General features: G+C 41.5%; 1 protein-coding gene and 1 pseudogene across 1 annotated transcript; one reads left to right on the top strand and one right to left on the bottom strand.

Annotated features, from left to right (window-relative positions):
• The first annotated feature begins 133 nt into the window (after positions 1–133).
• Zc2hc1b (zinc finger C2HC-type containing 1B) lies at positions 134–23,088 on the top strand. Its single transcript, XM_028779246.1, has 6 exons — positions 134–162; positions 6,009–6,070; positions 8,471–8,590; positions 9,460–9,598; positions 19,215–19,354; positions 22,869–23,088. Exons 1-6 carry the CDS (start codon positions 135–137, stop codon positions 22,896–22,898), a joined length of 519 nt encoding a protein of 172 aa, XP_028635079.1. The 5' UTR covers position 134; the 3' UTR covers positions 22,899–23,088.
• Positions 23,089–24,292: 1,204 nt separating this feature from the next.
• LOC114630918 lies at positions 24,293–24,730 on the bottom strand (annotated as a pseudogene).
• Between the last annotated feature and the right edge of the window lie 1,436 nt (positions 24,731–26,166).

The following is a 26,166-nucleotide window of genomic DNA, read 5'->3' as shown; positions in this document are numbered from 1 at the left end:
TCTACAGACTGACTTAAGGTTTAGGCAATGACTCCATCATAATATTCATTATTTGGTAAAGTATGACTTCTAACTGGTCTTTGCTCATTTGCCCCTGACCAGTGTGGACTCTGTTGGTCAGAGTGAGGGACCGAATGGCTGAGGCACAGCTGGTTGCGGCAGGTGAGCGATGCTTGATGCCTCGATTTAGAAGTGTCACTGTTACTTTAGTATGTCTTTTCCAAAGCTGATAGGTGTTATGTCAATCTAAGTTTTGTTCATTTAAATCTAAATTATTGTATTTCTCTTAGAGTTTTGAACAGTAATAGCTGAATTCTAGTCTGTAGACCCTTAACAACAACCAAAAATAAAACTGCATAGAATTTGTCATTAAGGAAGTGTAGGAATCTGAGCGTCTTTTAATGCGGATCTGCAGAGGCAGAGTTAGTTGGGAATAGTTATATGAATACTGGGAATATAAATCCTAAATGGATGGGTCATTGTCAGGTTGACCATCTCAAAAGAGGAGTCTCCAGAGCATCGAGACTCCTGGGCACAGATGTCACTGTGCCCAGATCCTATTTTGCAAATCATCTATTTTTGCAAATAAGAATGTATCTGAGCCCAAGTCTTTAGAAACTTAACTGCTCTGGAGACCAATTCATTTAGTCTAAAGATGGCAATTCTGTTGTAGAGAACAGTTTTATAGTGACTCGAATGAATTTCCTAATGTTTTGTTCTCCCTACACACACTCAAATACTCAGTTTTCAGTCCTCTAGAAACAGTGTTGAAAACCAAACACATGAGCTTTGTACTGAACAATAGGCGCTCATGGTGATAAGAGGGATTTTGCCTTCAAGAAGTCCTTGGATGGAGTCAGATTTGTGCTGATGCTGTCACTGTGCTAAGCACAACCTGCGAGTGTCTTGAGAGAGACCTTCCTCAAGGTCGGCTCACTTGTCACCTTACATTTATCAAGAGTGTATCTCTAAAGAGCATGCCTGCCTCCCTAGCACTTCCTCCTCACCTACGTTGGTTCTTTGCAGCACTGACATACAAGGCAACCAGTTTCTCAGGCTCCCCTGACTAGAGAAAAGTCAGAGGGTAGAACTTGCTTTACCACTTCAACCTGGGCTAGCAGCTGGAATTTGGTAAATAGTCTACATGGCATATGGATGAATGTGTCCAGGCTATGACACTTCAGAAAAGGATGGCTTAAACTTGAGGTTGTACAGTGATAGAGTCACAAAGGTTCACAAGGAGAAGGAATCCCCAGTCAGCATCCTGAAATTTTTTATTTATCACTATTGGAAGCATAGATGAGGTGCCATGGTGCACGGGGAAGTCAAAAGATAGCTTTGTGGAGTTCTCTCCTTCCACCTTTATGTAGGTTCTGGGAATTGAACCTGGGTTGTAGATCTTTTATAGTATAGTAAGCATTTTGTTCTTTGTATCTATGTACATTAGTGTTTTGCCTGCATGTATGCCTGTGTGAGGGTGTCAAAATCCCTGGAATGGGAGTTACAGACACTTGTGAGCTGCCACATGGGTGCTAGGAATTGAACCTGGGTTATCTGGAAGAGCAACCAATATTCTGAACCATTGAGCCATCTCTCCAGCCCTGAGAACGCACTTTTACACACTGAGCCATGTCACTGGCTCTGCCTACTACATTTTAATCTTGTTTGAGCATTCTCCTGGATTGATTTCAAAGTTTTCTTATTCGATACATTGATAGTATTAGAAGTGTGTGTGTCTTCGCTGCAGGTCCCATTTGTACATGCTATCTAGGTACACTGTCTAGCTATGGTAATATCCACAACCTGCATTGTGACGTCATGGCCTCCCATCAATTGAGAGCAGCCCAGATCCCCAACCTCTGACCACATACTCTGTTGTTTGTGTTTTTATGTGTTGACAAGGGATTCCTTAATATGCCTGTTTGACCTAGTTAGAGGGCAGAAGATGAAGATTCCAGTGCTTTGGAAGTTAGTTGTGAAATTGGTGTTGAAATCTGTAATATGCAAACACATGCCTCTTGTGCCAATGACAGAACAGAAGCAAGTGGCCTCCAGATTGTAAATTTGTCTTTCCCCCTACTCATTTTGTAGCCCTTCTCCATTAAACCATTTATTTATGATACCCCTAAACACAACTTCCTCCTCTTTGAATGACTAGAGGCTCACATAAACCTACCTCTGTGAAGGCAGTATTTGCAACTCTTAGTTGAGATGTCTTAGAGATGACCTAAACAGGCTTTTGGTGTGACTTCAGCTTCCAGAGTGTGTGCACCTGTGTGCAGATGTCAGCGAGCAAGGCGCTGAGTGAGTCCTGGAAGCCATCGCTGGGCATTTGAGGATTCCTGCTACAAGCCGCATGCTTGGCTTATATTTCTGTATCTGAGCTGTGTCACTGCAGAACTAAAGCACCAGCCTGAAGTGGCTCTGATTTTTAAAATAGTGATAATACGTTTGTAAAGACAGAAAGAACGAAAAGAGGAAAGAAAATTCAGGAACCTAACAAATGCTTGCCACTTTTATTCTTGTCATTCAAATGTAGTTACTGTGTGTTTCTTTTTGTAAGTAAATAAAGTCTATCAACATGCTAATCACAAATCTTTTTGGTTTGTTGGTTGGTTGGTTGGTTGGTTTCTGGGTTTTGGGGATTTGTTGTTGTTTTGATTTGTTTGTAGGTTTTTTGTTTGTTTGTTTAGTGTTATTTTTCTAGACAGGATTTCTCTATGTATCCCTGGCTGTCCTGGAACTTGCTCTGAAAGCCAGGGTAGCTTTGAACTCCTTCTTCTGCCTCTTCAGTGCTGAGGTTAAAGGTATGTACCACCACACTCAGCTGCTTATGGACTTTGAGTTTCTGTAGTCCAGGTTGGACTCCTGCCTCCTAAGCACGGCCTTTACAAACATGAGCCGTTGCACCCAGCTTCGTGCGTTATTTTTAATAGGTATGTTAAATTAAATCTCATTCACCAGTCAGCAACCCATATCTGTGAAGGGCCACATAGTATGCTTTCCTGGTCATGTGTCCTCACCAGTGCACAACTGCAGGTGTGTGAAAACAACAGTAGATATGAGTGAATGACTATGGGAGCGTCCCATTAGCACTGGGTTTTCAAACCCATGCAGTCTCGGATGTGGGATTATAGCCCTTTCACCCTTAACCCAGCTTTCCTTCAAGTTTCTGATTGAACTGCTGTACAACCTCCAAACCAGTTAGTGTCATCACTAGAGTGTGGTTTTAGCTCTGTCATCCACACAAAGGGAGTTGTTCTCCTGCCATCTCATATCCAACTTCCTCACACACCAACCATTCCTTCGGTTTGAGAATCTAGTGTCTTCCATCTCTGTCATTTTGACATTTAGGATGTTCCACAGATGGAGTCATGTAGCATGTAACTTAGCTTTATTTCATGGAGCGTTGAGATCGTTTTAGGCTGTTGCATGGATCTATGGTACTCCTTCTGTTGTTCTGTGGTGTTCCAAGGAATGGGCATTTTGCTTGTTTTAAAGTGTTCTTTTAAGGTTATAGCAGTCAAATCTTATGTTTTAATCAGTACAGAGTGGCCGACACCATAGACCTTGACCTTTATGTGGGATTCAGCTGTTAAGGCAGGTTTCCTCTTCATTCCTCACTGGCAAGCTTCCAGATCGAATGTCAGAATGGAGTGGCCCCTCTGTATCCAAGTTTTTAATTGGATTATATCTGTTATTTTAAATTCCTTGAATTCATTAAAACTCATTATTTAAACCAAAGATCTTTTTGGTATTCTGGAAGTTTGCAGATTAGCAGGGATACCATAAGCCTACAGTTGAAACTTTTTGTCTTAATCCTTGTAAAGACGAAGACCTGGTTCAAATTCTCAGGGTTACCACTTGTAATCTGTGGACTGAGAGAAGTCACTTAGCTTCCAGCCTCCATTTTCTCTGTTGAAATGACACCAGCCCTGTCTCACGAGATTACTGTGAAGAGCCCAAGAAATAACGTAGAAAAGACATCAAGAGAAAGAGAGAGAATCAAATCAATATGACTATAACGTGAATAAAACCATTACCTTCAGTGTGGTTGGAGAAAAATGAGTTTTAAAAATCAAATAGTATTTATTAGCAAGACTGTGGGGAGTGGTGGTGGTGGGGGTCATTGCTGAAAATCTTATTTTTAAGACACAGTTGTTTTGCTGACAGCCAAACGGACAGGAGAGAGAGTATTTCTGTGACCTATGCTGAGAACACCACACCAATTAACAGACCTGTGAAGAAATCATTTAAATCAACAACGCCTGTACAGGCTGCCATCTGCTTCCTGTTAAGCAGACCTCTCTTTTTTTCACTTGGTTCCCCTGTTGGCTTCCGTGGCCCTGTGCTTTGCTTCTCCTGGCTTATCACCATCGTTTTCTTGGCCTTAAGTGGAAGTTTCCCTAAGGATCCTCTCTCCACTGTTTTTTCCACGACTTCTTCCCTGGCAGTGTCCTGCTTCACCTCATTCCTCAAAACCTACATCTGCGTCCCTCACCCTGGCCTCCCTCCTTTCCATCCTGCTGGCCGGACAACTCTGTTGAACTCAAGATTTCCAAGAGTGGGGTCATTTTTCTTCCTAAGATGGATTTTTTTTTCCAGCTTCCTAGTTCTAGCCACAGGCCCACGGTCTCCTCAGGCCTTCTGCCTGTAAACTTTACATTGTCCCCAAACATTAAGGGTTCTCTCTCTTCCCCATCCTCACCCCCAAAACTCTAGTTACATTGGAGGGTCTGCAGTACATTTCCTCCTTCCTTGTTTACGTCTCTATCCATTGAGAGGTCGCTGTCCATTGTCAAGTACCTCACTGAATCCTCCTCAGCTCTGTGTAGGATCCCTTGAGGACCTGCGTGTCTCTGGTGTCCCTTTGTCTGTAGAGTAAAAGCCACATTTTTATTCCAGTATGAAACCCCAAGGCTTAGACTTAAAACTGAAAAAGAATAAATAAATCTCTATATACACAAATTCCCACAAAGCAAAAAGAAGTGCTAAAATGGGAAATCTTAGATGTCCATAATGTTTTAGTTTTCTCTAACTTCTTTTAAAATAATTTGTCTTCTAATTTAGTAACATATCTTCCCATTTGCTGCCATTTTTCTATGTTGGACCCATGTATGTGTTCTTTTCAGTATATTTAATTATTGCTTGCAAGACTTTTAGTCCTATGTTAGAAATTCCGGTTTTTTTGGTTTGACTTATATCTTCAAGCAGTACTTAATTGTTCCTTATTTTTTAAGTGTATGAGTGCATGTATGCATGTGTGTGTGTGTGTGTGTGTGTGTGATGTGTTTGCACACATTTGTGCATACATGTGGTGAGGAGTCGTGTCTTTCTGAAGTGTCCAGCATGGTGGTTTTTCAGACAGGCTCTCTCACTTGAAGCTGGATCTCACTGATTCGCTAGGCTAGCTGGTCAGTGAGAGCCCAGGATCTGCCAATCTAACTCCCCTTCAGTGCTGGAGTTGCATTGCATATGTGGACCATCATGCCAGCACTTATCTAAGTGCTGTCAATCCACACTCAGGTGTTCTTACTTGCACAGCAAGCAGCAATGCCCACTGAGCCACTTCTCTGACCCCTTATAGAGCAGTTTCCTTTGTCTAGAGAACACACAGACCAGTTTTCCTTGAGAACATCACTGACAGCCCATCTTCAGCCTAAGCAGAATCCCAAAGACGTTTCCATCAGATAATTTGTGACTGTATGCTAATATATTAACTCTGTCCTTATGTCTAGTGCCCGGCTCTCAGCACCTCACTTCCCTACTAAAGTGAATAATTACACTCTGCTTGCCTCCAGTTTGTGTCATTTACTTGTTTGGTTAGGTGAGATGTTTATATTAGGAAAAGAGAATTTATGGGATTGCAGAAGAGGGGGAGGAAGCAGGTGGTGGGGATGGACAACTGTGGGGCTGTCAGGCGACTGAGGTCACCTGCAGTCACTCGTCTCTCCTCAGCCAAGCAGTTCCGTGAAACTTAACATAATGTGCTCTTGAATCTCCTGCAGATGGCAATCAGAAGTTATTTCCCTGTGAAGTCTGTGGGAGACGCTTTGCAGCAGATGTTCTGGTAAACATAAAGACGTTTTGTAGATGTGTTTCGTTGGAGTTAAATGAACTGTCAAGTCAGTGAGGAGGCAACGGTGCCAAGATTAAAGACAGATGTGGAGGTGGGGGGGGGGGGGATAGGAGGAGAGGTTCATAGCCTATGGCTTGCCAGGCTGGGAGGACACTGAGGCAGGCTGATAATGCCACGTTCAAAAGTGACCCTATTAACCACAGCCTCCCTGAAAGCATGGCAGATGGAATGGTCTTGGCACAGACAATTATCCCTTGAGAGATTTTGGCTCTTCCGCCTTTTCTTTAAGCATCAAAAATTCAAATTTCAAGGCCAAACACCAGGGAAATTAGCTGGTCGAGAGGAATGAGCATTGAATTTCAGGCATCTGGAAACTTGGCTCATGGCTGCAAATTTGTCACTAATTCTGACAAGTCCTGTAACCTTGCTGTTTTCTGCCTTGCCACGTACACGGAACTCTGATTTCAAGGAGGTTTTATACCATTTGTACAATTAATGCATGGATCCAAGCCTGCTCCAAGATCTAATTTTCCAGATACAAACTAACTGCATGTCAAGTTCCCAGGCTTTAAGGTTGAATAAAAATTTGGATTATTTCAAACATGATGGCTGGGAGGGGCTTCAAACAGATGGTACACCCTAATTTGTTAAGAGGTGACCAAAATAAATGATTTAAAAAAAAAACTCTTAAGATGACAATGTGATCATTTGGCTGTTTTAGATCATGGGAATGGTATATTGAAGTTGTGGGATCTGGGGATAAGGGACCTCCAAAATGAGGTTGTGGGTATTGTTTTTCTGGGAAATTTAGAAATAAATCTGTTCTTCCGGATAACCTGCATTGGAGCTGCTGAAGCGACAGCTCTTCCAGGCCTGTTGCAGTCCAGTGTCGATCAGTATCCTCCAGCACACTGCTACCTTTGCTAGCTAGGAGCTGCACCCCTAAGAGACATTGAGACCTAGGTGGGGCCTTTGGATGGGGATCAGTAAATGTCAAGTATACTTTACACACTCCTGAGTCTCACTGTTAAGCCTGGCTGTAGGCAGTACAGAACACTTGATCGGGAGATCTGATAACCGCTCTTGTAGTTTAACATGCATGACTTGCAGAAACACAGATTTTGCTAGAACCTGCATTTGGGGGATTGAAACCAATCAACTTTGCAAACGGTAGCTACTGTGGAAGAGGGCAAAGGTGTATATTATGTCCTAAAGGCACAGTAAACAACTGCATTAGTTCACCTTCTGTCGCTGTGATGAACTGAAACACTCTGACCAAAAGCAGTGTAAGGAAGAAAAGGTTTTCTTTGGCTAATGGTTCCAGACAGATAGGGACTATCACAGCCAAAAGACGTGGTATGGTAGGGAAGGTACAGCAATAGGAGCAGGAAGCTGGTAATCATATTTTATCAACACAGAGGAAGCAGACTAAATGAACAGGAAACAGACCAGTCTTGATAATAGACTTTCTGCAAGGCCCCACCTCCTAAAGTTTCCTTGGCATCTTCACACAATGCCTCCAAATGAGGATCAAGTATTCAAATACATTAGTCTATGGGGGACATTTCTTATTCAGAGGACCATACCATAACTTTTATGAAGGGGATACCAAGTAGACCTCTATGAGTTTTTCCTTTTTTTTTTTTTGTTAGAAATGTTGAGTTTTTAAAAGAAAGAACATTATAGCCTGCATATTGGAGTTTGAGGTATAAAATCAAATTTAAAGTAAAACTCTTTAGCTAGAGTGTTAACTTTCTGCCTATAATAAAATACATGAGATAGTCACATTATAAATAGAAAAGATTGCTTTGGTCTCAGTTTCAGAGGTGCCGTTTCACTAGCAGCTAGCCCTATTGCTTTGGTCCTGTGTTTGTCAAAATAAAAACATAAAGGAGGAAAAACTTCTCCATTCATAGACAATCAGCAGAAGAAAATTAAAAGAAAGGGGCCTAGTGCCTCAGTCCCATGACAGGGTACACTACCGGTGACCAAAAATCCTACTAGTGAGAACTTATCTGTTTTGCTGTTCTGTTTTGAGACAGGATCTTTTTATGTATCCCAGGCTGCCTTGGGCTCACAATGCTACTCTCTGTGCTTTCCTAGTTCCAAAAGAGAAACCTCCAGCACCATTTCCAGTTTAGACCTCACCTCTCAAAGGTTCCACAAATATAGAAACCTATAAAGCACCTTTTGTCTTTCCCTAAATGCAGTATAGAGCTGTGTGACATGTCGGGGGAGAACCGACAGATTTGCTCCACTGTGGTCTAGAGTCAGAGAATAGACGAGATTTTGCAGACACTGGCCAGTCAGTGTCCTGGGGGCCAAGTACGGAGCCATGAAAACTTGCTGATCGTATATTTTCTAATCAAATCCTTACTCTATCTTTTCCAGGAAAGACATAGACCGATATGTAAAAAAGTATTCAACAAAAAACGCAAACCCTTTAACTCCTTAAAGCAAAGATTACAGGGAACTGACATTCCCACTGTGAGTAAATCTCCCCAGTCCAAGGTATGCCAACAATTTCTTTACTTCTCATTATAGGAAGTACATTTAAGCTGCTTTCTTGGCTTGCTGTTTTCATTTTTGCTTGATAAGGCAGTATAACAGCATTTCAATATAATCCACCTTTACTGTTTTCTGTATAAGCTTACTTAGATTTCCAAATAAATTGTAGATACTTTCCAGATGTAGTAAAAAGAATCCTGTTTACGTTTTCATTAGAATGCCTTTCCGTCTAGAACGGGGCCTGGAAGTATGTTCATTTTTCCCCTCTCTGAGATAAGGTTTCACTAGATAGCTAAGCTTGGCCATGAGCTGACTACGGAGCCCAACTAGCTTGAAGTTCATGATCCTCCTGCCTCAACTTTCTCAGGTGTGAGATTGCAATTGTGCACCCAAACTAGTAAGAAAGTTACCTGCTATCCTGAGTCCCCAAGGAACCCACAGGGTGGAAGAAGAGAGCTGACCCCTGAAGGTTGTCTTCTGATATTTCACATGTGCTGAGGTATATACATAGCCACACACAAAAATAAATCAATAAAAATGTAATTTTTCAAACAGTTTTAAGAAGGCCACCTTTGATCCTGCACACGTCTTTCTCGGGTTTTATGGTCTCCTTGTGGCTCTGATTTCTGTTTGGTGGGTTTTGTCGTTGTTGTAACTTGCAAATGTTGCCGCTGTAGTTTCCAACTTTTTAAAAACGTTTCTTTGGAGGAAATTTGTTTCTTTCTTTACAAATTACACATTCCCACTTGCTATAAATTCAAAACCCCAGTCATTCAACAACAACAACAAAACCATCAGTTGATCCATATGTAGTAGGAGAGGTTGCTTTGTTTTTGTTTTTGTTTTTTGTTTTTGTTTCTTTTTTTTTGCAGGTTCAGCCCGAGAGGAAATCTAACTGGAGACAGCAGCATGAAGATTTCATCAATACAATCCGATCAGCAAAACAATGCACTCTAGCCATGAAGGAGGGCAAGCCCCTCCCACCTCCACCCCCTCCAACCGTCAACCCAGGTGTGTGGGCATTTGGGTTGCTTTTTGACTTTTAGTAACAGTGACAGTGAATGGCAGTAATAGTGAACTCAAGGTGAGTCTATCCATTATGCAAGTAAAAAATATACAGCACACTTTACCTCTTTCTTGCACTCCACAGAGCTTGTATATCCCCCCCTGTCTGCACCCCCACGAGACAACATCACATGGGTACGATCAGTGCATACCTAAAGGGCACATCATTCTCCTTGTGGCTGAGGAACAAAACTGTACACAGTTCTACACTGGCTCTGACAGTCAGTGACCTACAGACCATTGTTCATAAGTGCTAGTCTTATAAAGCAAAGCATTCGAAGTTGTTATAGTTAAAGTGGTTTCACAGCTTGGTGTTTGGAAAGTTTCAAATCTATAAGAAAGAGGAAAGAATGGGAAAATAAGTAATTACATGCCTTCTGAAGTCTGAGAACTGCTGGCAGTATTGCCTCTCTGTCACTGTCTGTCTGTGTTGTCTGTCTCTGCCTCTCTCTGTTTCTGTCTCTGTCCCTCTGTTTCTCTTTTCGTCTCTATCTCTGTCTCTGACTCTCTGTCTCTCTGTCTCTCTGTTTCTGTCTGTCTGTCTCTCTCTGTGTTATATTGGGTTATATTAACACACACACACATACAAAATAAATAACTTTTTGAACTCTACTTTGGAATTTAAACAGGGAATTTATTAAACGGTAGATGACTTTGGTTAATGTTATCATTTTAACAATATTGTTTTCCAGTACATGGACCTACACACAAAAAAATGGCTTTTTATTTATCCACATTTTCTTCCATTTCCTTTATCGTTTTTCTATGTATACATCTTTTGCTTTCTCATTTAAATTTACTTGTATTTTTATCCTTTTTGACTTTATAGAAAATGGACATTTTAGCTTTATTCATTATTCATTGTTTGCATATAAAAATGCAGCAGAGTTTTGTATATCAAGTATGCATACTGAAACTTTGCTACATTCATTCATTAGCTATAGCAGGGCTTCTGTGAAATCATTAGCATTCTGTATATTTGTCATCTGTAAACACATATACATATAAACATCCCTTCTCTGCTTGAATGTCTTTTATTTCCCTTGTAGGCCTAAATTCTGTCTAGTACTTTCAGTATTTGTTAAATATAGGAAGCAAAAGTGAGTGTTCTTATCTTGTCTCCATTGAGTATAGTGCCACCTGAGTTTTTATGTCACTGTTTCAAGCAAAAATAATGGCGTTCTTGGTAGGATTTCAACATGTGAAGCAAGAAGTAGAAAACAACGGCACAAAGTTGAATGAGGAGAATGGATATGTTTTTCAGCTTTTACATAAGAATAGATGTAATAATATCATGTGAAAATACATTGCAGGTTGCTACAGGACCATTCAAAAATATTGAGGCAAACTTAGTGTTTTAGTTAGGGTTTCCATTGCTTCGAAGAGATACCATGACCAAGCCAACTCTTATACATAAAACATTTCATTGAGGCTGACTTGCAGTTTCAGAAGTCCAGTCCATTATTATCATGGTGAGAAGCATGGCAGCATGCAGGTAGATATGGAGCTGGAGGAGGAGCTGAGAATTCTGTATTTTGATCTGAAGACAGTCAGAAGGGGCACATCATTCGCACTGTAGCTGAGGAACTGCAGGCAGCTAGGAAGAGGCTCTCTTTCACACCGGGCAGGGCTTGAGCATAGTACCTCAAAGCCCACCCCCACAGTGATGCACTTCATCCAAAAATGCCACATCTACTCCAAGAAGGCCACACCTCCAAATAGTACCACATCCCATGGGCCAAGCCTGACTAAGCAGCACATCTAGTAAGACTGTGTCAGTTATGGAAAAGTGGAATAGAGATACTTAGCATGACCTGGGTTGAACAATTGCATATAAATGGTTTACTACTCCAGATGAAAGACAGACACTGTCAAGCTGGGTAATAAACCAAGGGCAAACAGTGTGCTTGTCACAAGAAACATACTTTCAGAACAAAAACTACAAGCATGGGGAAAGATGTAAGTCATTATCATAGAACTAGCATATCTGCTTAAGACCAGGCAAAGCAAACTTCAGGGCAAGTGTTAACAGGGACAGTGACTCATTAAGAGATGCTCATTAAGAAGACCTATGTGCATGTACTTAGTGTTTCCAAGAACGTGAAACAAAACCCAGCTAAATTGGAAGGAGATAAATTCACACTTCTATTACATTCAGACGCTTTGTCGTTCATACCATAATAACTAATAGACTGACCCACAGGAAAATCAGTAGAGCTACAGAAAACCCAAGCAGCAGTATCAGCCAATCTGACCTACCTGACATCGATAACTGCCAGAGGACACACAGGCATAGCAGAATACACACTGCTTTCAAGTACACAAGGATTGCTATATTCAGGGAAGTACTGTATGTAGGCTTCAGGAATCTTGAAAAGATTGAAATCATATCCAATATATTTTCCTTCTGGCCACAATAAAATTAAATTAGAAATTAATGAAAAAATATACCTGGAAAACATCCAGGTGTTTGGAAATAGCAAGTGATTTCTAAATAGCCAATGAATCTAAGAGAAAATTGCATATTGAGTTGGAAAATATTTTAAGAGGATGATAACAAAAACATCCAACTTATAGGGGATTTGCTTATCTGTTGATAAAGTTCTGCTTTTAAATTTAACATAAGAGCAAACTAAACCCAAATTAAATACAAGGAAAAATTTTAAATGCAACTTATCATAATAGTAAGATTTCTAAAAGCATTTGATTATATCAAAAGAGTAAAAATGATTGACAGAGCTCACCATTGAAAACAGCAGCCACTCCCTTGGCAATGGGAAAATGGATAATTTTTCCCATAAAGGGGATCTTTGGAAAATCTCTATTTGTCATCACAACCGAACAATTTCCTACTAAGCTCAGGGGATAAAAAACAAAAACAAGAATGTCCATTCCTTCCCCTTCTGTTAAACATGATGGAAACAGTACTCAGTGCCATAAGATGAAGATCAGCATAGAGTCATATAACATACACACATATGTAATATCTGACCTGAAGATTGCTCTGTGGAAGTAGAGCTCTCTGAATCACAAACTGCAATCACTGGGAAGGAAATACAAATAACTCTGGGTTGCTGCTAGAATTAGAACAAATTCAGTACGTTCTGTACTTCTGTTGACTAAGCAGAAGCAATTAAATATGAAATTAAAAAAAAGTTACAATAACACGAAAACATTAAACACTGGGGATGGAGTTGGCAAAATATGGTGCAGAAGTGTAAAACGAAAAACCAGTGTACTCCTTCGAGGAATTAGAGAGGACCAGAATTAGTAGAAAGACTTACCATTTCCATGGCTTACGAGACTCAGTAGTGTGTTGTGTTGTCAACCCTACCCACATTTCTCTATGGTTTCAATTTAATTCCAATAAAAATAACTGCAACTCTTCTTTGCCAAGTAGGCGTTGACCAGCTGACTCCAAAAGCATGTGCAAATTGAAAGACTCTGGAATAGGCAAGCCAGTTTGGGGGAAACTTAAAACAGAGGACTCAGGCTCTCTTGGTGTCAAGACTTGTGATGATTGCAGCAGTTGTGGCAATATGATGTTAGAAGACCAGTATGATGTTGAATAGAAAATGGACTCTGGCTATAGAACTACCCCTAAGCATGGTTGGTTTCCCTTAAGGTGTGTTCTGGCTAAACTTAATATAGACTAAGCTCATTGAAGAGAAAGGAATGTCAATTGATTAAACCACCTCCATAAGATTAAGCTCTAGGCAAACTTGTGGGGTTTTTGTTGGTTGTTTTTGCTAGAGACAGGGTCTCACTATGTAGCTTTAGCTGTCATTAGGCTGTCCTCAAACTTACCTACCTCTGCCTCATGAGTGCTGGGATTAAAGCTGTGGGCCACTATGCTTGTCTTGTAGTGCATTTTCTTAATTAGGGATTGGTGTGGGAGAGTCAGTTACTGTGGTGGGGCCACCCCTGAGCTGGTAGTTCTGGATTCTATGAGAAAGCAGGCTGATCAAGGTATGAGGAGCAAGCCAATAAGCAGCACCCCTCTATGGCCTATGCATCAGCTCCTTCCTCCAAGATCTTACCCCCTTGAGTTCATGCCCTGATTGCCTTTGATAATGAACATTGATGTGAAATTGTAAATCAGATAAACCCTTTCCTCCCCAACTTACTTTTTGGTCAGGGTGTTTTATCACAGGAGTAGTAACCTCAAGACAAGGTTCCAGGGTAACTAATTGGAGGAAAGAGCAGTCTTATCATCAAATACTCCTGGGAAAAGTTGGATACCTATTTGAAAAAAAAAAAAACTCTTATATTTCACATAACAATTAATTCAAAATAGATCATTGACCTACATATAACGACTACTAAAATTGGAGAAAAAGTAAATAAACCTTGTTCAACAAAGATTAATAAAGCTGAAAGAGCCTGGTAAATTGGACTTGGTGACATATACATGGAATCTCAGCGCTTAGGCAAGTGGATTCCAAGTTAAGGCCCAGGCTTCAAAGTCAGAACCTATCTTAAAGTTATATATCCCATCACCTCCTGTTAAGTGGGCTCGTGTTAAGACTGTATAAAGAGCACTTATAATTCACCATAAAAGGCCAAGAGAAGTATTAAGATATGCCACCAACCTGGCAAGCACATGAAAAAAATACTTGACATTATTTTCACTGTCCAAAATAAGGCCACAATAAATGCCACTACTTATTCTGGTTTGCTTTCTGTTGCCATGATAAACAAGATGATGAAAGGAAACTTGAGAAGGATGAGGTATTATTACATCTTACAGGTTATCACTCATCGCTGAGGGAAGCCAGGGCCAGAGCTGAAGCAGGAAGCTAGAAGCAAGAGCTGAAACAGAAGCCATAGAGAAATGCTGCTTATTGGTTTATTCCTAATGGCTCACTCAGCTCGCTTTTTAAAAATACAACCCCAGACTACATAGGGGTGGGTCCACCCACAGTGGTCTGGGCCTTCCCATATTAATCCTATATTAACCAAGAAAATGCTCCCATAGATTTCCCTCAGGCCGGTCTGAGAGAGACGTTTTTTCACAATCACATGCTGCTCTTCCTTCATGTCCCCTCACTTACACCATGTTGATAAAAAAAAAAAAAGAATAAAAACAGCAAAACTGACTCTTGTCAATGTGACACACAAATACATTATTATTAAGACATAATCTTTTCTTTGTTGCTTATTCCAAGATCTCATGCTTATGTCGTAATATAAAGCATAGTACATAACTTAAAAAGTTCAGTCTTCTAAAAATATCCAAAGTCTCTCAACTATGGATTCCTGTAAAATCCCAAATAAGTTACATACTTTATAATTCCAAGGAAGAAGAACCAGGACAGAATTACAATCGGATCCAAGCAAAACAAGTCTAACTGTAAAACTGCCGTGCCCAACATATAGAACGTGCTCATGATCTTTTGGGCTCCAAAGGGTGTGAGCAATTCCACCTTTCCAGCTCTGCCATCACAGCACGCACTCTGGAGAGATAGGCTCCTCTCCACACCTACCATGGTCATTTGTGGAAACCCCATAGTCCTGCTGTGAAGTACAAATGAATCTCTTCAACAGAACCACTGTGTGCAAGCAAGATGGAGTCTATTATCGAAATTACAGAGTGAGTAAGCTTGTCTATGGCAACAGGAAAACACATCACTGACATTTGACTGGGGCTGCCTTTGGAGAATTGTGTCTGAAATGTAGCATGAGAAAAAAAATTGGGGGCAAATGTTTTACATTTTAATTGGAGTGGTTATGCAAATGCACGCATTTGTCGAGATGCACAGGATTGCCCACCTAAAACAAACACATTTTATTATGTAAATTAATCTTCCAAAGAGTTCATTTCAAAAGTCTAAAAACAAACCACAGTGTAAGCACAGAGTAAATACCTCATAGAACTTAAATCATCTGGTATAACAGAAAATAATCTTAATAGCGGCTTTATTTTTCTGCATAGTAACGAAAATGTAGCTTAAAATAATGTATCATCTTAATATGTTTAATACAAAGATCTATGGCTACCAGGTTAGTAATAAACTATCAGAGAAAGTATACCTTGTATGTGCCTGTGTGTTTGTGTTGGTGTGATTATGGACACGCACTTGGGTATGCAAGCCAGAGAAGAAACTGTTGCCTTGGTTCCCCAGCATCCACCATGATGAAATAGCCTTTCACTGGCCAGCAGCTCGTCGATTAGATTAGACCAGTGAGTCCCAGGGATCCTTTCTGCACACCCACAGGCAGTGTTGGGATTACTAGCTCATGCCACCACACGCATTTATGTGGGTTTGGAGCATCAAATTTGGTTCATTGTACTTACAAGGTAATTGTTTTGCTGTCTGCGTCATCACCACAGAACAAAACACACCTCTTATGAGAAACAGCTTCGTTTTAACATCAGAAGCTCAGAAGCTGCACGTTGATGACTACCTTACAGTTATTTGATGAAGTAAAACCATGTCAGATGGGCTTTGTGTTTTTTCTTTCCTTACCCCGTGGGCTCTAAAATTACAGGATTATTATTATCTCTTTAAAAAATCCCCTCACAGGACTCATCACACACTCGATTAATTTTCTTCCTTTTGAATTTTTATGTTTAAATACAAAATTTTTAAATTAAATTTTTTACTAACAATAATAACTAAACAGTACATTCACAGTGGCATATTTTCATTGCAATTTGATTATGTTTTTTATGAGAGGACTTTATGTTAACCTGACTTCATAGACTCATGTACTAGAGAATTTATATGCATAAAAGGAGACTTTTATATATAATGTGATCTAATATGCATGAGTTTGCAAGCAATTTCCTTTTACTTCTCAGGATAATTCCCCATTTCTAGGACTCAGTTTTCATGACCTGTATATACTTTTTCTAGTTCTTACTGGCTTAATCAAGTCTGCTAAAGAATCACAGCTCCTAGGTGGGCATTGGTGGCACACGCTTTTAATCCCAGCACTTGGGAGGCAGAGGCAGGCAGATTTCTGAATTCGAGGCTAGCCTGGTCTACAGAGTGAGTTCCAGGACAGCCAGGGCTACACAGAGAGACCCTGTCTTGAATAAACAAAATAAAACAAAACAAAAGAATCACAGCTCCATATCATTGGAACCTTTTGTAGGAGCGATGAGATATAATACTTTAGAAGTGGGATCATTCTGTGATACTTGGAGTGGTGGCTAGCATCTCATAGGCTGCATAAGGATCTCAGGGGAATTTTTGCATCGAAAATACTTCTACCTTCCAGAAGATCTGGCTGCCACCTTTCCTATCAGAATCCCTTTGTGGTCCAGTTTTTGAACTCACCATCAGTGGTGCAGAAATTGGCACTCTGGGCTTCGAAATTATTTTCAATAGAAATAAATAGGACATAGTAAGTTTTGTGGGCTCACAATTAATAAAGGAAGAAGATTATTCAGTTTGAGACTAGGATAAAATGTGTAGCTGTGACACCCCATGTTCAGATGATTCGATGTAAATTCTTAGAGCACCCCTCAAATACTCAGCCACATGATCTTCTCCTGCTCTGCACTATACTCCCACACCCAGGCATCTTGTTCCGCCAGGGTCTCAGGCGATCTAGTGCTTCCTTACTAATTGGAAAGAATGTTTGCCTCATTATCGAAGAGACTGGTTGGCAGGAAAATATATTCAAACCTTGTTGCCTCCGCGGTGGCATGCAATTAGAAGTACACAGAAGGACAGCAATGAATAGAAGGACTAATGGAAGTCGGCTCCAATGCTAAATCACTGTTTTCAACTGACCTGAGTAGGTTTCATAGGATCAGTGTGTCTGCTCTAAGACTCCATTTCCTACATGGAAAATTCGAGAAACCGCTACCATGCTGAATGCTCATTTCTAGTTTGTCTACAGCCCAATGAGTGAGTTCTGAATTGTCTTGGTTCGTTCTAGTTTCTGAGTATTTGCCCTCTTGTTTAGGAGTTGGAAGCATATGCTTGCTGGACCTGTTTCCATACAGCAAGAGCCAGCATTTATAACATTCTCCTATGTCCCACCCTTCCCGAGGTGCCAAGCCCTTGTGTGGATTATCTATGAACTTTCACAACACGCTGATAAAACGGGTGATATGGTTGTGCAAAGGAGATGGGGGCCTGTGTAAGTTGAGCAACTTGTCCAACTTCATAGGCATAGCAAGTGAAGAACTTGGGCTCAAAACCAGTCAGACAGGCTCTAGAACTAAACTCCTCATTATTTCTAAATGCTGTCCAATGGTTGGGTTTTTTAAACCATTTATCACTGTGTGAAATTTTCATTTTTTTTTTGTTCCTACACTCAAATACACATTTCTTGACTCCAGAAACATTGCATCTTGATGTAAAAATCAATGTGTGGCCTATCGTAGTCACTGAATAAATGATTAGCACTGGTTTCCAGAATGCGAAGTAAAATCAATGACTGCTAGATCATCTCTAAATGTTTATAATTTTTACATTTGAGGGGTATACATTTTAGGAAGAAATTTGTCCCAATAGAAAACTCTGGAAACTGCTTAACGATAGGGCTTAAAATAGAGGTTAAAAAAGTAAAAGAACTTCTCTCTCAAAACATGGCTGTCTGCGTAGGAATTTTGACTATTCAATAATGTAAACTTCCATCCTAAAGTGTAAGGGTGATGCAGCTCAGACCCTTTCTGGGAAAAAATTCTTGACGTCACTCACATCCCCTAAAGATGTCTAAGTCAAGAACAAAGCTGACCCTAATCCCTGCATGCTTAGAGAAGATAGGCAGAGACCCAACTTTGCTTATGAGAATCTCCATGTTACAAGACGACCTTAGATCTTTCTCGATTCCCATGTCTTTCACTAGCCAGTTATATCTGATAATAAAACATGAAAGAAAATTTGACAAGGTGCTATACAGAACCACAGATGAGCTAGGATCACTAGAAGCAGCCTGGGAAACTGAAGCCATTTCTAAAGCTACTTTCCCACCAGCCTTCCCTGTTTGTTCTTTAACTTTTAACCTCCTATCAGCTCTTCTCCTACTCTTTATATATTTTCCCTTCCTGAGTATGGCATCTGCCTCCTCATGTATGTGAAGAAAAAAAATCTAGCCACTGCAAAAATGCATTCTTGTTGCTAATGACTATGATATTGGAGCCAAACCTCATCCCCTCAAACCCACATTTTGAAACTACATAATAACTCTCTGTAACTCTGTAACTCTGAACAACCTTCTGTCTCAACAAGTACCATTCATGGGCTTCTTGTGGGTCATCCACAAACATTCTTACCATTAAAGTTAGCCTGCTGTGATGTCAGCTTCTACACACAGCTGTCATTTTGAAGTTCCTAAATATAATTAATCTATTATCTAAAAAAGATAGTATGCAAACATTTAAAGGGATATTCTTAGTTGAAATAAATACTTAGAGACTGCTTTTTTGCCCCTGCTATGTCTTTATTTGGGCTTCTCCTTTTGGATTAGGCTGTCTCAAACCACAGTCTGTTCTTCAGTCTTGCAATAGTTTACAACCATTTCATTCCACATTCATTCATTCATTCATTCCACAGTTGTTTTTGCAGTGTTAATCATGGTTTGTTGGTCTGTTCACATCCAGATTATATTCAATGCCCTTACTGTATGAGGAGGTTTAATGAAACCGCTGCACAGCGACATATTAATTTCTGCAAAAATCAGACCTCTCGACGCGTCTTTGATCCAGCCCAAACGGCAGCCAGACTGGCATCGAGAGCTCAGGTAAATATCTCTTCTCCTGATTTAGGCTTTGTATTCTTGCATGCCTGGTGCAAATAGGTAGGATCTGCCAGGGAGCTCAACTGTCCATCCTCAGAAGCATGAGGATCAGAAAGTTGATCACTATCATTCATCTCCATGGGAGTTGTCTACTTCTGGCTTGAAGCACCTTTGGGTGTTGCAGAAAAAAAATTATTTTTAAGTGTTTGAAGCCTCTCAGGATGAAGACTTCAGTATCAAAAGAATGTGTCTCTGACATTATGCTAATACCAGGCTTATCCAGTGGTGTTTATCAGCCTAACCCACCCAGCAAAGACATGACTCAGTGGAACTGGTCTGGGTGGGAACAATGTTGTCAAGCAGATGCCTAGCGGGTTGAGTTCTGATGTATAGAGGTGACGGGGGAGGGATGAGATATACAACATGTCTAGTTTATGGCCTGAAGCATTAACCAGAAACAAAGTCTCTAATGGGGATTGACAAGATGGAGCAACAAAGGCAACAGATGTAGAGGAGTTATGGTTCAAGCCAGTTAAGATTAGAGGATGAAAAGAACTGATCATACAGATGCTCGGAAATCTGGGAACAGCCGAGCCTGAGAGCCTGGGAGCAGGAACAGGAAGACTTCTGGGAAGCCAGGCAGCTGTGATCCCACCTTCTTTCTACCCGTTTCCCACAGCGTCTGGTTTTTTTTTGTTTTTTTTTTTTAAGACAGTGTCTCTCTGCATAGCTCTTGAAACTTCCTCTGTAAACCAGGCCACTGTCTTCAAACTCAGAAACCGGCCTGCCTCGGCTTCTCAAGTACGGGATTAAAGACCTGTGCTACCATACCTGGCAGTATTGGCTTATCTGTTGCACTTTCTTTCTTTTTTTTTTTTTTTTTGGTTTTTCGAGACAGGTTTTCTCTTTCTAGACCGGGCTGTCCTGAAACTCACTCTGTAGACCAGGCTGGTCTCGAATTCAGAAATCCGCCTGCCTCTGCCTCCCAAGTGTTGGGATTAAAAGTGTGCACCACCACTGCCCGGCTCTGTTGCACTTTCTATTAGTAGCTTCATGGGTCATCCTAGGCAGGGCAGACATGAATCAGTAAGAGAAAAGCAGAGTGGAATGCAGTGGACTCTTTGCAGTCACTACGGAGGATGAACGGATGAGGCCAGGAAGGACACACAGTGGCAGACTAATAAGGCTCCTGGGGGGGGGGGAGGGACTAATAGGAGAATGGCATGAGGAATAATTAATGAAGTTAAGAAAATAAGTAGCACTAAGATAAAAACTGGGCATTAGAGTCTACGCAGATAATAGTACAGGCTGAAAATCCTGTATCTAGAATGATTGGGACCAGAAATATTTCAGAAACATACACACACACACTCACACACACTCACACACACACACACTCACACACACACACTCACACACATACACACACACACACTCACACACACACACTACAAAAATTGAAAATTGGTATGTCCTACGTTTCTACTGAAATACATCACATGAGGTCATGTGCAGAAATTTTTAACTTGTGACATGCTGTTGTCACATGCTTCTGATTTTGGAGTGTTTCCGATGACAGGTCTTTGGGTCAGAAGTGTTCTAAACCTGAAGGAACACGGGAAGGAGGAGGCATGTGTGCTGGACAGGTGGTGAATTCAAGTTAGAGACAGTCTTCCAAGCTGAGATAGTGTGGGAAAGGTGTAAGGTCAAGATGGCCGGGACTTGGTGGTCAGTGGCCAGGGCTTCATTTCCCATTGTCATTGGATGGTTGGTTATTTGTAGGTGAGGCTTTGAAATTTACTTTCACCTGCAAATAACATTAATCCCCCATAACTAGAGGAGTTATTGGGAGTAAGGGGCTGGCCCAGAAGGTCCCTTATCTGCCCTTTCCCTTTCCAAAAGCCCTTTCTTCTTACTAGTCTTGGAAATCACAATTTTGAAAGACAATGGCAGCTTTAGGCTTGAATTCAAGCTAAGTGTGGAGAAGAAGTCTGTATCTTTGGCTCTTCTTCCACCCTGAACAGCAGTACCAGCAACTGCCATTATCACAGATGGTTCTATCCACTCCACGGATTTGTCAGTATTAGGGGCCAAAGAGGGTGAAGGGAACCAGCAAACAGAAGTGGTTTTTATTTGTGAGAAAGGCCAGCTGGCTATCCCAAGTGTAACCAGTGACTTGGCCCCTTTCCTCTCCCTGTGTTTCAGAGCTTAGTGGTGACTGGGAGCACAGAGCAGAGATTGCCAGAGCTTAGTGGTGACTGGGAGCACAGGGCAGAGATTGCTTGCTCCCTGAATTCCATTGCTCACTGTCTGAGTGGCCGTGTTTGCTCCCGAGTGCCAACGCCACCACTCTGGGACCTCGCCTAATAGTGAAGCTTGCTCAGAAATGGAACAAGAAGGGGGGGTTTGTTTTGGGCTTTCAGGACTCCTGGTGGCCAGGCCAGAATGTGTTTCTATTTCAAACAGAATCAACTTAGAAAACTCTTGTCATGCCCTTAACCAGAGGAGACCATGGGCCTCTAGAAATAGGCCTTTGGGACTAGAGAGCTGACTCAACGGTGACATTGGCTGTGAAAGGAAGGGACCTGAATTCAAATCACCAGCACATAAAAGTCAATCATAACCACACATGACTCTAACCCCAACACCGGGAGCAAAGACAGCCAGATAGCCAAACCAGCCAGCTTCCAGTTCAATGAAACCAGGGTAGCTTCCAGCTACCCTGTCTCATAACGTAAGGTGGATGACAATAGAAAACGATGGCTCACATCCTCCCCTGACCTCCACGTGCTTGGGAAGACACTAATGACAACTTGAACGTGTACACATATACCCTCTACACACAAAATAATAACAACAACAAAAAGAATACTAATAGTTTAGCTGGCTGAGGACAGAAGATGTGCCTACCTGTATTATCACAATGATCCTCCAAGGGGGGGGGGTTACTTCAGTATCAGATCATCTTTGGGCTGTCTTTCCCACAGGCCTGGAGGGACAGCCACAGCAGGCTGAGAGGGGCTCCTCAGAAGGCTTTTGTCTTTGTTTTGTTTCCATCTGTGCAGTCTGCAGCTGCTCTGTGGGACTAGCAAGGTTCTGGGGATATTGGAATTCTATGCCTAAAACATATGCTGCCTGTCAATCTCTGGTTTTCTTCTCTTCTCTTTAGAAAACAAAACCATCTTCAAGTGTAAAGAAAAAAATATTCTACAACCATATCCCTACTGACATTATTAAATGATTTATTCTGTCCTCACACAACTGATTTTGTAAGATAACTAGACCACCACCAACCCCAAGGACTTGCTTACAGAATGAATGTTTCCAAATCAAACTGTGCCTTTGAACACCAGCAGAAGACCAGGGTCTAGGCTAACTGAAGTGCACAGTATGTGCCTCCTTCCTCTGGGTGAAAGGGTCCACACGATGACTCTAACCTTCTGCTAATTGGGTGAATACAAGTTTACTTCTTGCTTGGAACCCAGGATTACAATGTTGTTTCTCTTTCTATCTGTAGGGTAAGGCCCAAGCAAGTCCTAAAAAATAACCAACTGTTACGAGTGCTGTGGGTGCCCTGCAGCAGAGCAGGACTGTGGAGATCAAGAATGACATCATGGCTAGTTCAAGTAAGTCAGCGCATGCACCAGGCGCTTGCGCAGTCAAGTCATGGGAGCAGAGCCTCCACCCTGCCGTGATGATCTACTGGTGGTCAATAAACGCGAAAATGACATCCCGTGATGCTGCTGCAGAAAATTATGTGTGGGTTTGTTTGAGGTTGAAGTTTGTCAAGAGGGAATATTTCTTATCCCGATTGCGCCACTCTGACCACATGGAAGGCTCTGTTTGATTATAGCAGCAGGACTCCACGGCTATTGCTCTTCAGTCTGCTAAAACAGAAAAGACTGAGATTGAAAGTTCACATGTCGGGGTGAACAAACGAGTAACTTCTACAGTGTGGCAGCAAGTGTAACCAATGTCAAGCTACTAGCCTTGTGCCTCTCGCTGAGCCTCTACGTAGTTTGCCACCTACAGAAAAGGAAACCGAGGCTCCAAGGGGACACGTGACCTTTCTAATGCACATGGCTGATAACCAGTAGGCTGGATTAGGTATCTACTGTGCTTTCCACCCCCAATCAGCTACACAACAAACATACCCAACATGCATTTGTATAAAGTCAACCTACAAAGGAACAAATTGCCCTATGGTATTTGCATACTTAGTTTTGGTTGATGTCTCTCCCCCTTCCTCTTCTTCTCTCCCTTCCCCCTCCCCCATTTTCCTGGCCCTGTTCTCATGTTCCCTCCGTTCCCAGTACTCTTCCCCTGTGCTTTGACATCACTTACCAGCATGCGCTGTTCGGACAGTATGTGTTATTTCTCAGCCACACAGCATCACTTCTGGCAGTAGACATGTTTAGAGGGTACTAGCCAGTCTCAGCCCGAATGGTAATACCAAGAAGTTTTGCTGTTTACTTTGAGCGGCTTATCACGGGATTAAAAACTGAATAGAGGGTCCTGGGAAATGGCTCAGTGGGTAAGACAGCTTGCTGTGCACTCATGAGAATTCTAGTTCCCAGTAAAAAGCTGGGAGTGGCCGGGCACATAATCCTGGAGCCGTGGGAGAAAGTGAAGACTGCTGAAGCTTTCTGGATGCCAGTCTAGCTCCAGGTGCAGTAAGAGACCCTGTCTTAAGGGAATAAGACAGAGACCCTGTCTTAAGGGAATAAGACATCCCCCGATTTCCATATACATGTAAGTATGGGTGCATGCACGCACACATGTAAATATGCACATACGCCACACACAAAATGCCATACACATATCACATACATGCACACACACACAGACACACAAAACCAACAACAGCAAGAAAACAGAGTTGATTTTTTTTTTTTTTTTTTACTTAAGCAGTCTTTAATGAAAGCAGTGCATGAGATGTCTCTACTCCTGCATCTTCTCAATCGTTTCTTCTTTGTATCTGCCCTTCTCCTTTCCTACTTGCCGGGACTTGGCTTTCCTCTCCAGGATCTTCTTGCGGTCCTTGTCCAGCTTTATCCTGGAGATAACTACCTTGCTGGGGTGGATGCCCACATGCACAGTTGTGCCGTTAGCCTTCTCTCGCTGGACTCGCTCAATGTAGATGACGTATTTCTTCCTGTACACTTGGACCACTTTGCCAATCTGCTGGCCTTTGTAGTGTCCTCGAACAACCTGAACTTCGTCATCCTTTCAAATGGGCATAGACCGAACATTATACTTCTGTCTCAGTTCTTTGGAAAGAGGGGAAGACATGATCTTCCTCCGAATGTGAGAAGGTGCATTGAAATGCCATTTGCTGTTCTTGCTTCGGTCAGAAGTCACGAAGGGATTGAATTTCATTTTGGCGGCTGCGATCCACCGATGGCTGCCCAGAGTTGTTATTTTAAAGCTATCTGCACAGCCTTACAGACATTAGTTAGAGTTTCGTTTCTTTGGTTTTGTTTTAGCCATATTAAGGTTTGTATTTTTTATTAAATTTTTTTTTCATTTTCTCCCAATTTTTACATACATTTACCATCTTTACCATTTTAATATATAGCTCAGTGGTATTAAATGCATTCATCATGTTGTACAAGAACATCCGCACCATCTACCTCTAGTGCTGTTTCCTGCCCAGCCTGAGAACGAAGGTCCTTGCTCACGCTGAGCTAGTGTTCTACCACTGAGCTATATCTCCATCCCTCTCTTTTTTCTTAAATTGCATTTATCTAGACTATGTCCTAGGCACACGCCAATGACACTCCTCTGGGGGTCAGAGGACAAGTTGCAAGAGTGAGTTCTCTCCGTTTACCATGTGATCCCCAGGGATCGAACAGTAAGCACCTTTACTTGACAAGCCACCTTGCCAGCCTTATTTTGCCTTTTTCTTTTGAGAGACACACTAAGTGGCAGGCTAGGCTTGAACCCATTCTGTATAACCCATGACCCATCTGGTCCTCCAATTTAGGATCCTCCTGCCTCAGCCTCCCCAGCAACTGGATGCATGGCTCTTTCATTCTGTGAAACTGAAAGTGTGTACCCATTAAACATTAACTGCATTATCGCCTCTCTTGATCTCTGGCCGCCACTGTCTCTACAATCCTGTCTACTCAAGTTATATCTGGAGCCACACAACATTTCTACCTTCGTTACTAGATTATTCTACTTAGTACCGTGTCCTCAAGGTCCAGCCACAATGCAGCATATGTTAGACTTACCTTCCTTCTAAAGGCTTAACATTTCAGTGTGTGTGTGTGTGTGTGTGTGTGTGTGTGTGTGTGTGTGGTATAAATGTGTGTCTGTGTGTGCACGAGTATGATATTTTGTTTATCTATCCATGTGCAGTGGGATCCTTGAGATCTGAACTTTCATCTTCTGGGGTAGATGCTCAGAAGCAAAATTGCTGGGTCATATACTAGCTCTGTTTTTACATTTGTGAGAAGCCACAGCAGTGTTTTCTATGCCAGCTGTACAGTTTTACATTTCTACCTACTAACATTGTTCAAGAAAGAGGTCCATTTTTCCATGTCTCCACCAAATTGTGGGAGGAGAGGGGGCAGTCCTGATGTATAAAGTGATATGTCATTGTTATTTTGATGTGTATTTGTTTAATGATTTATGATGCTTAAAAAACTTTTCCAGTGCTTATGGACCATTAACATAACGTCTTTGGAGGACATCTACTCAAGTCATTCCCATTTTTAATTGGTTGCAGTATTATTTTCTTCTGTGATGAACAAATGCCCACCACAAACAAATTAAGGGAGGAAGGATTTGTTTTGGCTCATGGTTTAGAG

Source organism: Grammomys surdaster, unplaced genomic scaffold (genome assembly GCF_004785775.1).
Source record: "Grammomys surdaster isolate TR1022 unplaced genomic scaffold, NIH_TR_1.0 348, whole genome shotgun sequence".
Classification (NCBI taxonomy): Eukaryota; Metazoa; Chordata; class Mammalia; order Rodentia; family Muridae; genus Grammomys; species Grammomys surdaster.
The sequence above is the reverse complement of the archived record's forward strand: the minus strand, read 5'-3'. Positions and strand labels throughout refer to the sequence as shown.

Bases quoted from the DNA above. Each gene is read 5' to 3' on its own strand.
- Zc2hc1b (XM_028779246.1), top strand. From the start codon at position 135: ATGGCTGAGGCACAGCTGGTTGCGGCAG. The intron at 6,071-8,470 runs GTAAACATAAAG...TATCTTTTCCAG, and splicing joins GCTTTGCAGCAGATGTTCTG to GAAAGACATAGACCGATATG. The intron at 19,355-22,868 runs GTAAATATCTCT...TTCTATCTGTAG, and splicing joins GACTGGCATCGAGAGCTCAG to GGTAAGGCCCAAGCAAGTCC.